We start from the raw sequence: 16075 nt of genomic DNA, 5'->3' as shown, positions 1-16075 counted from the left end.
TATTCTGACATTATTTTATAAATGGTTTACAGTTAATCCTGGCCCACAAGGCAAAAACGACCTCCCAAAAAAACAAAACAAAATTGAAAAATAAAGGGTTCTTTAAGGAACACTTTAAAAATTACATAAGGATGCAAATTCTCCTGACCAAAGCAAAATGGTAAAATACACACAAACATGATGACATTATTGTTACAATAGCACAAATACAAAATAACATCCCAAAAAAACATACCTACAAATGTACGCTAATTGATTGTGTAATCCTGAAATTAGCAGCTATGATTTCCACCTGCGTACGGTTTTGTGCTAACCAAAAAAAACCTTTTCAAAACACATTACAAGCTGGTTTTCAATACAAAATTGACTGTTTTTCTGACAAGCCGTGATTAATCGATGAAACATCGTGGAGGCCCGGGACGGAGAAGGCCATCGCCAATGAGGTCGAGTAATCCAGAACCCAAGCTGTGCGAGCAGTTTGAACGGAAAGAAGATCATCCAGTGACGTATGACTTGGAACGAACATATTTGACGTTCGCATCAGATAATGTATGTACGCCCCAAAAACGCCTCGCCACGCCTGCGTTTTTCCATCTCCACCCCCGTCAACGCCCTATTCTGTCAATCACATTTGACATGTCACTTCCTGTTCGCAATTTGACGAACGAGACAAAAAAAGCTCGCAATCTGCCGTACGCACATGCGCAGTGTTACACCGACGCATGCGCGGTTTCCCAACATCGGAACGCAACGAGCGTACTGCTGTTAACGAGCGGCTCTGAATGAGGGCCTTTGTCCATTAACTGAAATGGTGCAATTGTTGCAAAAAGTAGGTACATTAAAAAAGGTAAATATATGAACTTTGATTCATACAGTATAGAGGCGCATCCAACATAATCTACCTGCAACAGTTTAACAGGCGTCTAACGTCACTGCTCTGTGCTAATGTAGAACCCTGATAATTCCACTATTCAACTCTGATATTCCTACCTATTAAGCCTATGAGGTTGTGCATGTCGGGCAAATGTCATGCGCAAACCCCTTTAATGCACGTTAAAATGTGGAAAGAAACGACAAATGTATAGCGTGTAACTTGTCATGCCCTAATTTTCAGCGACAATTAGTATGTGATAGGAAAAAATGAGTTACCATGGACAACTGAATATGCCCCTATGACTTCCTCACGTCGATGCAGTGTCACATGCAGCCTTGCAACATACTGTAGACATTTATTCAACATTGTATTATTATCCTTTATTTATATGGCACCACAAGGGGTCGGCAGCACCTTATATCAATCTGGTCTACTAGATCTAGAAAATAGTGGTCTGCTTCATACGCGCACGCAGGGGGGTTTCAGAGTACCCTGAAACCCCTCTTGCCCGCTGATCATTGCGGTAAGTGTAAGTGCAGTGCGGACCGCAGTGAGTGCGGTACGCACTACACAGTAACAAACACACCACCGCTGGCGCAGAGTAGTACACTCGTACTACTCGGCGGCGGTGTGTTTTTTTAGCAGCCAATGAGAGTCAGACAGACTCTCATTGGCTGCTGCACCCACGGAGGGAGCTGGCTGGAGCTCACTCATGAGCTCCGCCTTTCGGCTCCCACAGTGGGTGATGGGATGATGTCTTGTTTTATATATGCAAGTGGCACTGAATAGGGCGGACCACTACTGGGGCCACTGTATAAGCGGCACTGCATAGGGGGACCATTATTGGGGGCACTGTATAAGGGGTACTGCATAGGGGGGACCACTACTGGGGGCACTGCATAGTGGGGACCACTACTGGGGGCACTGTATAAGGGGCATTACTGGGGGCACTGCATAGGGGGACCATTACTGGGGGCACTGTATAGGGGGGACCACTACTGGGGGCACTGTATAAGGGGCACTACTGGGATCACTGCATAGGGGGACCACTATTGGGGGCACTGTATAAGGGGTACTGCATAGGGGGGACCACTACTGGGGGCACTGCATAGTGGGGACCACTACTGGGGGCACTGTATAAGGGGCATTACTGGGGGCACTGCATAGGGGGACCATTACTGGGGGCACTGTATAAGGGGCACTGTATAGGGGGGACCACTACTGGGGGCACTGTATAAGGGGCACTACTGGGATCACTGCATAGGGGGGACCACTATTGGGCACTGTATAAGGGGCACTGCATAGGGGGACCACTACTGGGGCACTGTATATGGGCCACAACTGTGGCCACTGTATAAGGGGGCACTGCATAGGGGGACCACTAATGGGGACACTGTATAAGGGGCACTACTGGGGGGAGGGTGGTCTTTAATAAATCATGCTGGCTGTATTTGCTTGCTGCATTCGTGTGTTTTAGTGATAGAGGTGTGTGTGTACCCCATCATAGGGGGAGTAGTATACTGTAGTGGTCCTAAATCCTGTGTAAAGTGTTATATATATATTTATTTGTGGCTAGATGTTTTTCCATTGGTTTGCTAACCAAGGATTCGGAGACCCCCCCCCCCCCCCCTTTCAAAATCCAACGTTTGCCATTCTGCTGAACATGTTTTATATCAGTGAATTAACTGGAACCAAATCAGAAAGTTAGTGCTAATTTGGGGAGAAAACAATTATTACCCGGGAGAAATGGAATGAGTTGCTAGTTCTGCATTACCCACAAATCCATTATCCCAAAACGACTGGTTAGTTTGCATACAGCCTCCAGAGAGTAGTATAAAGATTATCCTAGTTCTTATCATTGTATGTGTTAGTGAGAGTATATATTGTTCTTACAGATTATTATACTTTATTTATATGGCGCGACAAGGGGTAAACAAGGCGCCCTACAGAATGCCTGATTCGATGGTTTGCATAGAACTTAATGGCATCCGATTTGCGCATGCGCAGGATCTGTACTGCGCATGTGCCAATCTATGTCTGCGACAACGGTCTCAGTACCCCCTAAGCGGCAGCAATGACTAACACGCTGCATCCTTTTTGGGGCGGAGTGGGGGTGGCGACAGCCAGCATCCCAGAAAACGGGGGAGTGATGGACTTGTTTTCTGGGCGTGGCGGGGCCAGTGTAACTGAGTCCAATATTACGGCCATCCTGAGTTACCTGAGGGTTACTCTGATGGCCAATGTTCAAGCAGAGTGATACGATGACATAGCAGCAGATCACAGAAGCCGGCAGGAGACATCTATGTACACAAGACACCTCCTGCAGCAATGGCATATTATCACACAGCTACTGCATGATAGCGTATATCTCTGAATCCGGCCCATAGTACATACACAGAAGCAGTAAGAACAAAACAAAATACAAGTGACTTACATTACAAAACATTACAGAACATGGACAAAGTTAATAACATTTCTGCAGCAGACATAGGGCCTGATTCAGAGCCGTTCGCTATTTGCGGTCGTTCGTTCAAAAACAAGGGGTGGCTATTCAAATGATCAGATCGCAAATTGCAGTCTGTTCACACCTCTAAGTCTGAATGAGCGAGCAAAACATACGCTCGTTTATTTGTTAAAAACGCCCCCTGGCCGCACGCACCATACGTCATGTCCGCTATTTATTAGATTAATCGAGTACATCGACCAGCGTATGAACTGCTCGCTATTCTTGTGGTTGGTTTTTGCTACCACAATCTTGCGAGCAGTTCTGGCTATAAAATAACCCAGTGACGTGGTCAATGACGCTGCTGTATTAATTATGCACACCCATAAAACGCCCGTTTTGACCTTTAAGCACGCCTGCGTTCGGATCTCCACTCCCCATTTTCAAGCACCTTCCCCTGTTACCACCCACATACGCCTCATTCTGTCACTCAAAATAGCAGGCATTCGCTATATTGCGAGCACATGAATTTCGGCCGCACTGACTGGTGCGCGCATGCGTATAACGATCCGTACGCATGCGCAGATGTGCGAACATCGCTCGGAACGAGCGTACTGCCGCTAGCGAGTGGCTCTGAATGAGGGCCATAGTACCCAAATAAGCAGCAGGGTGGCCAAACCCAACGTTTGGTGCTGTTGCGGACAGTGGGAAGATGATGATGGAATAAGCGAGGGAAAGAGCACATGAGGGAAGAGGGCCCTGCTCATGAGAGCTTACTGTAAGTAGTCTTCTGCTCTTTTGAATCACAGTTATTAGCTAAATACATTGAAAATGTGGTGAAGGTGAATTTATTTTATTACTAATGATAATTTCCAGATAGTGAGATTTCCAAAAAAGTGAAATGTGTTGACTTGGCCATAGTCTGAGTGGCAAAGAAGTTGATGATGTGTTTACCATTAGCGACCCCATGAACAAGAGGCAGGAAGAGACTGTACATGGTTGCAAGTGCAGCTTGTAGACCAGCTGCAGCAATTGCATGATTAGCCCAGGCAGCAAAGTTATACACTCAGAGAACAGATTGAAGAGGCACTGCGGTTACTTCAGAGCTTCAACTATTTAATTGCAGTAGCTTCTAGGGCAGTGGTTCCAAACTGTGCGCCGTGGCACCCTGGGGTGCCTCGGGACACTTGCAGGGGTGCCTCAGGCTGGTGGTTCAGCACCAAATCAAATTATTTATGGTCAATGTAATGTAAATATGTGGACAACTGAAGAGCAAACTTGTCCCAATCACATAACTGCACCTAAGGATGACAGGTCAGCACAATTTACATCACTTTACCACTTCATTGTTTTCACGAATTTCTCAATAACAAACTTAAACTTAAGGGTGCCGTGAAAACAATGCTGATACTCTAGGGCCCCGTGATTCAAAAAAGTTTGGGAACCACTGCTCTAGGGATCTGTTAAGGCTCTCTGGGCCTAATTCAGACCCGCTAACGAGCGCTGAGCGCTCGCAAGCGGGTCGATGGTGCCCTAATGCGCATGCACACGACGGAGGGAGCTCCGTCGTGCGCATGCGCGAGACCCGCATACCGACAGCCAAGCTGTCGCTATGGGCCTCGCACCAAAGGGGGCGTGCTGTCGATGGTGACTGACAGCACGCCCCCTTTGGTGGGCGTGCCGGGGGCGTTCCCATGGGAACGCCTACCGTCTGGGTCCGGCCCCACTGACATCACTAGTGATGTCAGTGGGAGTGCTTTTGGCTCTGATAGAGCCAAAAGCACTCCTGGGCTTGCGGCAGTGAGACCCTACCGCAGGGTCTCGTCGCAAGCCCGATGGTCGCGATGGTCTTGACCATCGCGACCATCTTTTTGGCCGCTCGCTATAGCTGTGGGTGGTCACCCACAGCTATGCGAGCGGCCAGGAGGCCGCTCCAATAAGAGGTAGGAGGGCCCTGATTCAGAGCGAGCGCTCTGGTCAGAGAATCCGGCTCTGAATCAGGCCCTCTGGACCTTGTGGCTGACACTATGTAATGGTAACACTGCATCTAAGTACAATATAAGTCAGGTGCTATCTGAAGCAGAGCATATCAGCTAACCTTTAAGAACATGGCTGGAACATGTGTTTTGGCTGCAACAGCAAAAACTGAAGAGGAATACCAAAATACCCTCAGAACATCCTTTTTTTGAAGGAAACCAGGCAGTACACATGAGAAAAACAATATTCTCAATGGACTGGACAGATTTATCCATCAAGGTAATTCCAGTACGGAGTTTAATAAAAGCATGTCCTTATAATGCAAGGCATGCTTCACAGATGGTAGCTGGAAGACTGTCCGGACTCGGAACAACAGATGAAAGGCCGGTTCTGAAGACAACTTAAGATTGGGATGCGAACGCAACCAGCTGGGCTTTAGTAGACACGGTTGCATCCCATGCGACCATGCCGCCCTGCTGCATCCCCTGGCTCTGCATGTGGGGGAGGGGGAAGGGTAATGCCCTATGGGGGTGGGAAGGAATACCCCTGGGGGAACTCTAGTTGCATGGGGGGGTTTGGGATGGGGGGGTAATACCCATTAAAGTAATTGGTGGTTTGTGTGTGCGTGGGGTGGTTAAATAGTGAAAAGAAATTAAACAGGTCGCAGGAAAGGAGGGGCGTGGGTGCAAAAACAGGGACATATTACACCGGGGATGGGGGGTTTATGCAACAGGGTATCTTTTACCACTAAGGTAGTGGGGTATAATATTAATGGGATCATTGGGCCCGATTCAGACCCGTTCGCTAAGCCGCGGGTGCACGCTATGGCCGATAGTCGCCCATCTACGCATGCATATGCCGCAAAATACGCATGCGAGAACCAGTCACTGCGATCAGGAATTGTGCGCTCGTAGTACACAGACTGGACGCTACTCTGAGTGACAGATGGCGCCGTTTGTGGGTGGTAACAGGGGAAGGTGCTTGTGAACGGGGGAGTGGTGCGAACGCAGGCGTGTCTGGGTGTCAGAACGGCATTTTATGGGTGTGTATAATTAGAAAAGATGCGTCACTGTACACGTCACTTGGTTGTATTTCAACTTGCAGTGATCGCAGTGCTTGCGGCGGGTTAGGGTCTACCTCAAGTGCTGCGTGCAGCTCTGATGGCTCTCGATGGTTCTGATTAATCATACACTTCCTGGAGATGACGTGTGCTAAGAAAGAAAAGTGGGCGTCTTTATACCGGCGTGCGTTCACTCTGACGTCGCTCTCTAAGACATAGAGCGCATCCTTACACCAGACAGTGTGATCGTGGAATTTGCATACCCGGCCCCTTTTGTCTGCGAAAGAGCGCAGCTTAGCATTCGGGTCTGAATTGACCCCTATGACCACTGGAGGAGACTATTGCCAATGGGGTGTGGAGGTCATTTTAAAATTGGGGCTTATGGACATTGGGGAGGGGGTGAAAAGAGACATTTTTTTCAATAAAATACTTACATTTATTTCTAAAAATGTTTAAATTAAATTAAAAAAGCAACAATTTTCAAGCAACTTTTTTAAAAAGAAAAAATGTCAGTTAAGTGAATAAAAAATGATTTGGTAACACATCTGGGCACCAGCTAGTTAGGTCTGGAAAATGTGAACAGCGTGGAGCCATGAAGACGAGGGTTGAGAAACACCAATCTACTCCATGACACAACTGACCTTTTACATTCGAATCTAGACCAGGGACGGCCAACCGAGTCCTTGAGGACCTCTAACTTCATATTTTTCAGACCACGTAGCTGGTGAACAGGTGTACTCATTACTGTCACGTTTTAAAAGATGGGGCGCATCCATTCCTAACTGACACTTTCTACAGATCCACAGGTGGTCGAGAAAACATGAACTCCTATGGGTCAAGAGGATTGGAGTGGCCACCCCTGGTCTAAACAGCTAAGTCTAAAGTAACCACTAGTGCACTCAATATACATGCTTATAAAAGAAGGGTGGACTCAGTAAGCACTAGCTATAACCTCGGTGGACTGGTCACATCCATGTGTACTAGCCAAGCCTCACTGGTAGCATATCATTTTATCACCCTACACACTGACATTTGCAATGCCCTTTATATGCATGTACGAATGCCTTCAATCTGCAGTTCCCCAAATTGTGCACATAGTATAAAAGGCAAAGTCTGGAAAGCAGCGGTTCACAATAAATTAAACTTTGTGACATACTGAACAGCTATAATAAACGGTGCCACTTTAATCTTTGAATCACATGTGGTCAGTATAACTAAAAGTATTGAGCTTGGCTGCAGGTCAAGGTTCAGAGATTCTGGAGACCATAGCAACAGTCCTAACTTGTTTCACAATAGTGGCTTTCTCTGGTAATGAAGTGGAGGATAATGATACCATCAGCAGCAGAAGTCTCCAGCCATTATGAGGAGGCATGATGTGGAGAATAATGATGACTTTCCCGACAAGATGTAGAGAATAATGAAGCCATCAGCACTTTTCCGCCATGATGTGGAGAACAATGCCAATAATCCCACCATGATATCTGGGATGATGATGACTTGACTTCAGCACCCACACTTTCCAAACAAAATGAGAATAATGATGCCTCTCCAGTCATGTTGTGGAGGGATAATTGCTTCAGAATTTGCACTCCCCCGCCATGATGTGGAGGACAATGGCAACTCTCTAATTCAGATGTGGAGGATAATGATGAATTAAGCATTCCCACTCCCTAGCCATTATGTGGAGGCTAATTGTGACTCTACGGCTATGATGTGGAGGATAATGTTGACTTCAGCAGCTGTAGTCTCCAGTCCAGACATGACTATAAAAGCTATGACTAATGTCAGCAATTATGTGAGGGATAATGATGACTCTCCAGCTGTGAGGTGGAGTTAGAGTCATCGGTGGAAGAGAATGATGACTCTCCAGCTGTGAGGTCAAGGATCATGAAGCCTCAGTAGTTGGGTTGTGGAGTATAATGATGACTCTCCAGCTGTGATATGGACTGGAGTATAATGATGACTTACCACAGAAGTGAGGTGGAATATATTGATGACTCCAGCTGGGATGTAGAGGATAATGATGACTTTCTGCCTGTGATGTGGAAGATAATAAAACCTATCCAGGATAATGATGACCTGCTGTCCAGGGACCAGAAGCAGGCGCTATTAGTTCTATGATGAGGTCCCCAAGCAACCGAGAAGCTCAGTCCCCACATACCGCATACAGTACCTGCTCCCCAGTCTCCAGCCTCAGACGAGCACAGCGAGCTGTCCTAGAAGACGAGCCAGGGTCCTCCAGCTCCAGTCCCGGCTCCCGGTTGTGCGGTTAACAAGCGAGAGCGGAAATCTCGCGGCGCTTCCGGCGACACATGACTGTGAGCAGGATTATGTCATTGTGGAGGGCACAGGGCCGGAGCCGGGGGCTGTGGTGTGGGGTGCTGCCGTGGACGGTATGGCGGCCTCGGGCGTCCCGTGGGCTCAGGAGCGGCGGATCGCAGTACGACTGGAGGACCCGCAACAAGACCGTGCTGGCCTACGTGACCGCTGCTGGGGTGGGCATGGTGGGGATGTCCTACGCTGCCGTGCCCCTGTACCGCATGTACTGCCAGGTGTGTGCTGCTGGCCCGGCCCTGCTGGGTTATACAGAACAGATGACTGTGTACTGTCCCAGATGTAACTTCAGATCACTAACATATGAATGACGTGCAGAGAGGATTCTGCATTCTAGCTATGGCAGGGATACAATATATTCACAACTGACCCTCACTGTAACAAGACACATACTGTACACTATACTGTATTGTATAGAAGGTGCTGACAGATATATATTACAGCATATGCAAATATTACTGTATTATATGAGCCTAGAAATCTTTACTTTGTCCTATTGCAAAAGAACTATGGCTTAAGTAATTCCCATGGTTATATACTTGGGCAATGCAAAAGCAGTACAGCTTGGGGAAATAAGCATATCTTTAGAAGTAGAACACAGGTTAGTTATATGCTTTACCCACTCAAGAACCTGTCATGTTCTTTTTTTCATTCAGGCGACTGGCCTTGGCGGAACAGCTGTAGCTGGGCACAGCTCAGACCAGATTGAGTCTATGGAGCCTGTGAAGGACCGGGTAATTAGAGTCACATTTAATGCAGACGTACATGCCAGCCTGCACTGGAACTTCAGACCTCAGCAAACGGAAATCTATGTAAGTTCTCACAGTGGTTGTCCATGATTTGACCAGCCTACGGTATTGGGAATGTGTACCTTAAGCTGGGTACACACCTAACGGATTTCTCTGCAGATGATGGTTGTTCATATACACTGAAAAACAATCACCTGTAATCTGGAAGGTTAGTTGCTTGGTGGGGTGGGGGTTGTGTCGTTCCCCACCTCCCTCCCCTCAGCCTCTGCAGCAAGTGTACGATGCCCCAGTATATCTGCAGATATACTGGGAATCGACTGTGCAGCACAGCCGATGCAATATTTCTGTGAACGACGTCGACCCAGTATTAGAGGACCAATAGATCAACACAAAAAGATAGCAAGGTAGTTAATCTTAGTTGATCACCATTACAGATCATAAAGTAAACATGAAAATGATCATAGCGGAATCCTCATGGGCTCCTGCATGGGTCTTGTGAATAGTTTTGCTGCTCAACCATCAGTGCTTTATGAAAATTGCCTGCTTGTACCAGCCCCGAAGGCTCTAGCGAGGAGCAAATTCACAGAATATTTAGGTAGTAGGCAGTGCAACTTTAAGGAACTCTATTAAAATAATTTTCTTTTGACCTATTTGAACCCTTAATAGCAGATTTATAGGGATCTCTTTCAAGTGTTTGTTTGTTGATTGGTTGCTATGGGCTACTTCTCCAATCAACGAACACCTATTATTTTATAGACTGTACTTGATAAATGCTAGCTATTGGTTGCTATAGGCTACTTCACCACTCTTTAGGTTTGTTACATTTTCTCCTAAAACAAAATAGTGAGTAGGTGTATGATCCAGTCTGCAATGTTTTTGCACTTTACCAGTGTTTTTTATTTTATTTTCTCCAAATGCCTCCTCACTTGTGATTCTGCTTTCATAACTGCTTCCCAGGTTGAAGAATTGGAAACATTGCATCGGATTCTGTTTTATTGTCTTATGGGTCACACAACGATGATGATGTGATTTCCTTTTCTCCATAGTGTTTGTATATCAACTACTCATTAATGATGTTATACTATGATTTTAATATGCTGAACAATATGCTAATTTAATTTAGCTCTGTGACATCTTAGATTTACAAAGAAACTTTAGTGCTATGTGGGTCTAAAAAAAACGGAGCTTACTCAGGAGACAGCATGTAACAACAGTGCATCTTGCATGCAGATGTCCAGAGTTGGAGTCAGACAGCATTATACACTCCCAGACCGCCTCCTCCATACAGTTCTGCTATGTGAGTCCTTCCATTAAGTGGGGCTATTTTATTGTGGCAAAGCTGTGCTGTTCACGCCTTGATCCAAATCAGGACATTGCATACAAGGTACACGGTTTCTCTGTGGTATCTCGCAAGCCGGGACAACTTATAGAAACTATATAGTGTTTAGGTGATTGCCGGAATTGCAAACAAGTGATGTTTGGAATTCATGTAAGTTAAAATGTATGCTTCAAATATAGTTTTTTCTTTTTTTCTCAAGTAATCATTAATTACAAATGTTTTACCCTGCAGTTGGTCCCGGGCGAAACTGCATTAGCATTTTACAAGGCAAAAAACTCTACTAGCAAACCAGTCATTGGAATTTCCACATACAATGTGATACCCTATGAAGCTGGACAATACTTTAACAAAATTCAGGTAAGACAGAGAAAGGACATAAAACATCACTATGGGGCAATTTAATTAGCTTCGGAGCTTTCCGCTGTGTTTTAGCTTCCACCATAAGTGCCCAGAGCTATGTAATTACCGCCCACAGTAATATCGCGACTAGCCCGGAAGCACAAGTTAATGCAGATTTCTGTTTGCATCTCAGGAGGGTGTGCGCAGAAATCAGTGTTCAGTGCACCCTCCGGGCTAGTTGTGGGATTACTGCAGGCAGTAATTGAATAGCTCTGGGCACGTGACCAAGAGCTAAAACTTTGCGGAAAGCACAGCGGCTATATGAACCTTGCTCCTTAATATCGTTGTTGTTGTTAGCATATGGTCTTTTTACTTTATCGATAGAATTGGTCATCAGTCTTCCATATTGCATGTGCTCTAAAGAGGTTTAAGTTCCTACCATGCAACATTGCCTTGTATTGCAATGAATGACATTTGTGTACTTGTCAAAATTGTTTCTTATGACCATTTCAACAAGCATGTAATTCTACTGAATATTGGGAGCAAAGTAGTGCATGAAGATTCCAAAACAATTAGTATTTGTTTTTCTTATGTGTTAAAGGAGCCTAATATTGGATTGCTCACTGTAGATGACATTAGTATGATTTTTTTGGTACTGTTTGGAAGGGAGAGATTACGGGTCTTTGGTGGGAACAATTGAATGTTCTCCTTAGTAGTAAGAAGAACTTGAAAATGAGGAAGCATGGACTCGATAAAGCTTCCCAGCTTTCCATGGTGCTGGAGTAGTGCACAAGAAGGGAGGTGGGAACTGATGGTTTCCTGACAGGGCTTCTGCTGTCCCAGAGAAGGATCTATAAAACCATTTATTTAGGCTGCGGATATATCATCTAAGCTGGCTTTGCTGTCTAATTACCCTTTTGTTTATTATCTTTATCGATATTGGGTAATACAGCAGTTAGCATTGCAGGCTTACTGGGGCCACAGTTATTTTTCTGACCAGAGCACCATTGATATGGCGTTTCCAATGTGTGCTCTGGTTTTACTCCTCAGTCCAAATACATACTAGATGCAATATAAAAAGGCAAACTGGCGCTTAACCTACCAGATATATGGCATTATCTACTGATTTTGTATTATGACTGCAGCCTTGGAAACAATTGTGGGAATTATACCTCCCACTCAAAAACTAAAAACAACAGCAAGTATTCAAGGCGCACACTTTTAAATGGTATATACCAATGTTTTAATTCACATAAATTCACATAATACAATAAACAATTTTCACATATATTGAACAATATTCCTGCCAAACATTTAAACAATGCACAGAGAGCTCCTTATTTCAAGGTGATGCTTCTAACACAGCTTCTGTTACTATGTAACGATGTCAGCAGGCAATGGCAATTTGGATTGTTAGTATCCAGTCTCTGAAGTTTTGTAGCAATTCACTTTCTAATAGGGACTTGTTTTCATAACATGAGATGTTTCATTACAAAAATTGTAACTAAGGGCCTGATTCAGAGCCGGACGCAAGTGGCTGCTCGTTCGCTCCGAGCGATGTTTGCCCAACTGCTCATGCGTACGGATCATAATACGCATGCGCGAACCACTCAGTGCGGCCGAAAATCGTTTGTTTGCTAAATTGCGAATGCCTGCTATTTTGATTGACAGAATGAGGCGTTTGTGGGTGGTAACAGGGGAAGGTGCTTGAAAATGGGGAGTGGAAATCCGAACGCAGGCGTGCTTAAAGGTCAAAACGGGCGTTTTATGGGTGTGCATAATTAATACAGCAGCGTCATTGACCACGTCACTGGGTTATTTTATAGCCAGAACTGCTCGCAAAATTGTGGTAGCAAAAACCAACCCCAAGAATAGCGAGCAGTTCATACCCTGGTCGATGTACTCGATTAATCTAATAAATAGCGGACATGACGTAGGATGCGAGCGGCCAGGGGGCGTAGTTTCCCAAAAAACGACCGCAAGTTTTGTACACTCGTTCAGACCTAGAGGCGTGAACAGACCGCAAACAGCGAACGGTTCATTTGAATAGCCACCCCTATTTTCTTGACGAGCGAGCGCAAATAGCGTCCGGCTCTGTAAAAGTCCCTTTTATGAAGTGCTCTGTATTCAGATATTTAACACAAATATTGGCTGTTTTTCAGCAATCTCTCTTCATCCATATGTAGTACTTATGTGCAATCACAGATATCCTGTGCAGGAAAAATAGCATTAAGCCAAAACAATTTATTTGGAAAAAATTAATGTTCCTTTTTGCTGTATATACATTAGCACGGGTTCACTATTGTGAAGACACAGACTTACAGTCCCTGATCACTAGCATGGTACCTTTGTTTTGTGGTATATCCAAAAAAGCCACTTATAGATTCTTTCACAGGTGGGGGAGAACTATGCTTAGATAAGCGGTAGTTGCTATGTCCCTCGGCAGCAAGTGCAATTAAGCACCTTTCCCCATGTATGTGAGTCCAGGCCCTTTGTACTGCTTGCTGAACCAAGTGTATTTCTCACCGCATACTAGAAGCTACTGTAAATGTTCGTGTGGTGGAAAATTTACACTGCAAGCTCCCCTGGGGCAGGCACTGATGTGAATAATGAAAGCACACATATGTTGGTCCTATAATGAATAGCCAGTCATTATTGTAAGGTTGGGTACACGCGTAAAGATTTTCTGTCCAACTAGTTGATTGGTTGGAATGAAAATCTGGTACCGTATGGGAGTAACTGATGATCAGCAATTTGCTCCTAAATGCCAGAATACAGATGAAAATGGTCGTCAGACAAGTTTGTTAAATGTTTGATCTAAACAATTTGTTCAAACAGTTTTTGTCCGTTTTCCGGTGTTTGGGAGCAAATTGCTGATTGTCATTTGCTTTCATACCTTACCAGATTTCATTCCAACCAATCAACTAGTTGGATGGTTGGACAGAAAATCTTTACGTGTGTATGCAGCTTAAATTATTCAAACATTCAGCTAGATGTTTAGGCCCTCTTTCTATTTTTTTTAAAACATTGGTGAAGCTACTGGTTGTTTTAAATCAGGAAGATGTCAGTAAGGGAGGGGATCACAATGTTGGACCAGTATTTTACCTGCTAGGAAGCACATTTAAAAACAAAACTTTATCATATTAATAATAAAATTGAGTTGTTATAAGTGTTGTTCTAAACTAATATTTCCTCTTTTTGTTTGTTAGTGCTTTTGCTTTGAAGAGCAGCGACTAAATCCACATGAAGAGGTGGACATGCCAGTGTTTTTCTTTATTGACCCAGAGTTTGCAGAGGACCCCAGAATGGCAGGAGTGGACACTATTACATTATCATATACATTTTTTGAAGCCAAAGAAGGCCACAAAATTCCGGTTCCAGGCTACAACTGAATATTTACTAATCTCTTCATGGACTATGTATGTCTTCAGCCTATCACTGAGAGAAATTATTTGAAAAGACAAAAAGTGTATCTTATTCTGACTAAATAATTCAACATCTGAGAAACAAAATGGATACAAGCAGCTCTCAGCAGAGGTGCGGATTATTACAACCTCCATTTTATTAGTCAGTCATGTCAAACATACATACAAATTCTCAATGACATACTACATTAAGTGTGACAAATTCTAGTACAGATATATTTTTTTATTTTATTTAAGCCTAAAATTACCATTGCAGTGATTGCTACCTCCTATTTTTTTTTGTTTCTTTTAATTGTTTTGTTCCAGAAAGGAAATAATTTTATGATATACTAATATACTGTGCAGAGTTTTGATACACTTTATTTGCTGTGTTGTGTTTTTTTTATAATTGTACTACAGTACACATTTAACTTGAGTTTCATAAAAAATAATATGAGCTTGGAATCTCTTCAATACTTTACAAGGGACAACTATAATGGCTTGGTGTACTTCCCTTGCATTCTAAAAATGTAAAAGGAAACATTCTGAATTGAATAGTTCACATATGTGGACTATTTTCTTGTGATAAAATGAAATATATTCTACCTTTCATGCACTAATGAACATAAAGGCCGATAGAGTTGAATGTATGTCGGCCTTAATTGCTCCTGCATTGCATGCACAGAACTAAATGTGTATATTCGGCCATGTGTAGACACCAGTTATCATCATTAGAATGCACTTCTACCAGCCCTATACTAGATGCAAAAGATCCATCAGAAAAAAATACATATTTACTCTTCCACACAACTCCGCCTTCCCTACAATTCCATCAACATGCCATTGGTGACCCTGGCTTGTGTGAGAACGTGCCATTACAGTCCTTTCAGTCACAAGTTGAGATGCAAATGAATTAAAAATGACTCCTGTAGTTGTGTAAGCTCAGTTCTGGAGCATGGACAGAGCAAAACCATGGAGCAAAATACAGACTTGCGTTCAACTAATAAACACATATATGAACACTTTTTAGACATACTTTGTAATGTATGTCTTCAGAAAACTTGTTCATTTGTAACATGGGGAAACAATTGCATTTGAAGAACTATAGCCAGAGAAACAAGTCATTGTTGTTGTTTTTTATACTTACCTGCTAAAATTAAACTTCTGTCATTAGTGTAAGTTCCTAACCAATCAAATCAGTTGCATACTTTGTAACTGAGAAGTCCCATTTCTCCCATGAGCCTGCTACTAAATATTATTATAATGCTAATACATACCAAGCCAGTGTATTGCTGAGCTTTAGATATGTGACTTCACTTATCAGGGTTGTCACTGCAAGATGGAAGGGATACCAGGCTAGGGACACAGCCTTTTCAGCTTCCTGATCCATAGCAGCCATCCTTAGACATTGGCATTGTTTTTTGTCCGTTAAGGCCCTGCAAATAGATATATTATGTATAATCTGCAGCAGTGTAATAGATACGGAGATCACATGTACTTTAGACTGAACAGAGGTTTTGGCTATTATTTCTATCTGAAAATGGACCAGAAGGAGT

The 16075-nt window shown here is 43.9% G+C and overlaps 2 protein-coding genes across 3 annotated transcripts in view; one reads left to right on the top strand and one right to left on the bottom strand.

The window, feature by feature from the left end:
* Positions 1-8820, bottom strand: part of STXBP4 (syntaxin binding protein 4) — a 275156-nt gene extending 266336 nt beyond the window's left edge. Inside the window, exon 1 of one of the 2 annotated variants that reach the window (XM_088475045.1) lies at positions 8528-8820. The gene's annotated coding sequence lies outside the window, so the exon portion shown is untranslated. The remainder of the gene's footprint in view (positions 1-8527) is intronic. The other variant, XM_088475035.1, reaches the window with a different exon arrangement.
* Positions 8374-14892, top strand: COX11 (cytochrome c oxidase copper chaperone COX11). Its single transcript, XM_088475056.1, has 4 exons — positions 8374-8906; positions 9345-9500; positions 11008-11133; positions 14325-14892. Exons 1-4 carry the CDS (start codon positions 8667-8669, stop codon positions 14505-14507), a joined length of 705 nt encoding a protein of 234 aa, XP_088331182.1. The 5' UTR covers positions 8374-8666; the 3' UTR covers positions 14508-14892.
* The last annotated feature ends 1183 nt before the right edge of the window (positions 14893-16075 follow it).

The sequence above is a fragment of the Taudactylus pleione genome, unplaced genomic scaffold (genome assembly GCF_031769625.1).
Source record: "Taudactylus pleione unplaced genomic scaffold, aTauple2 ptg000016l, whole genome shotgun sequence".
NCBI lineage: Eukaryota > Metazoa > Chordata > Amphibia > Anura > Myobatrachidae > Taudactylus > Taudactylus pleione.
This window is presented reverse-complemented; position numbering and strand designations above follow the sequence as displayed.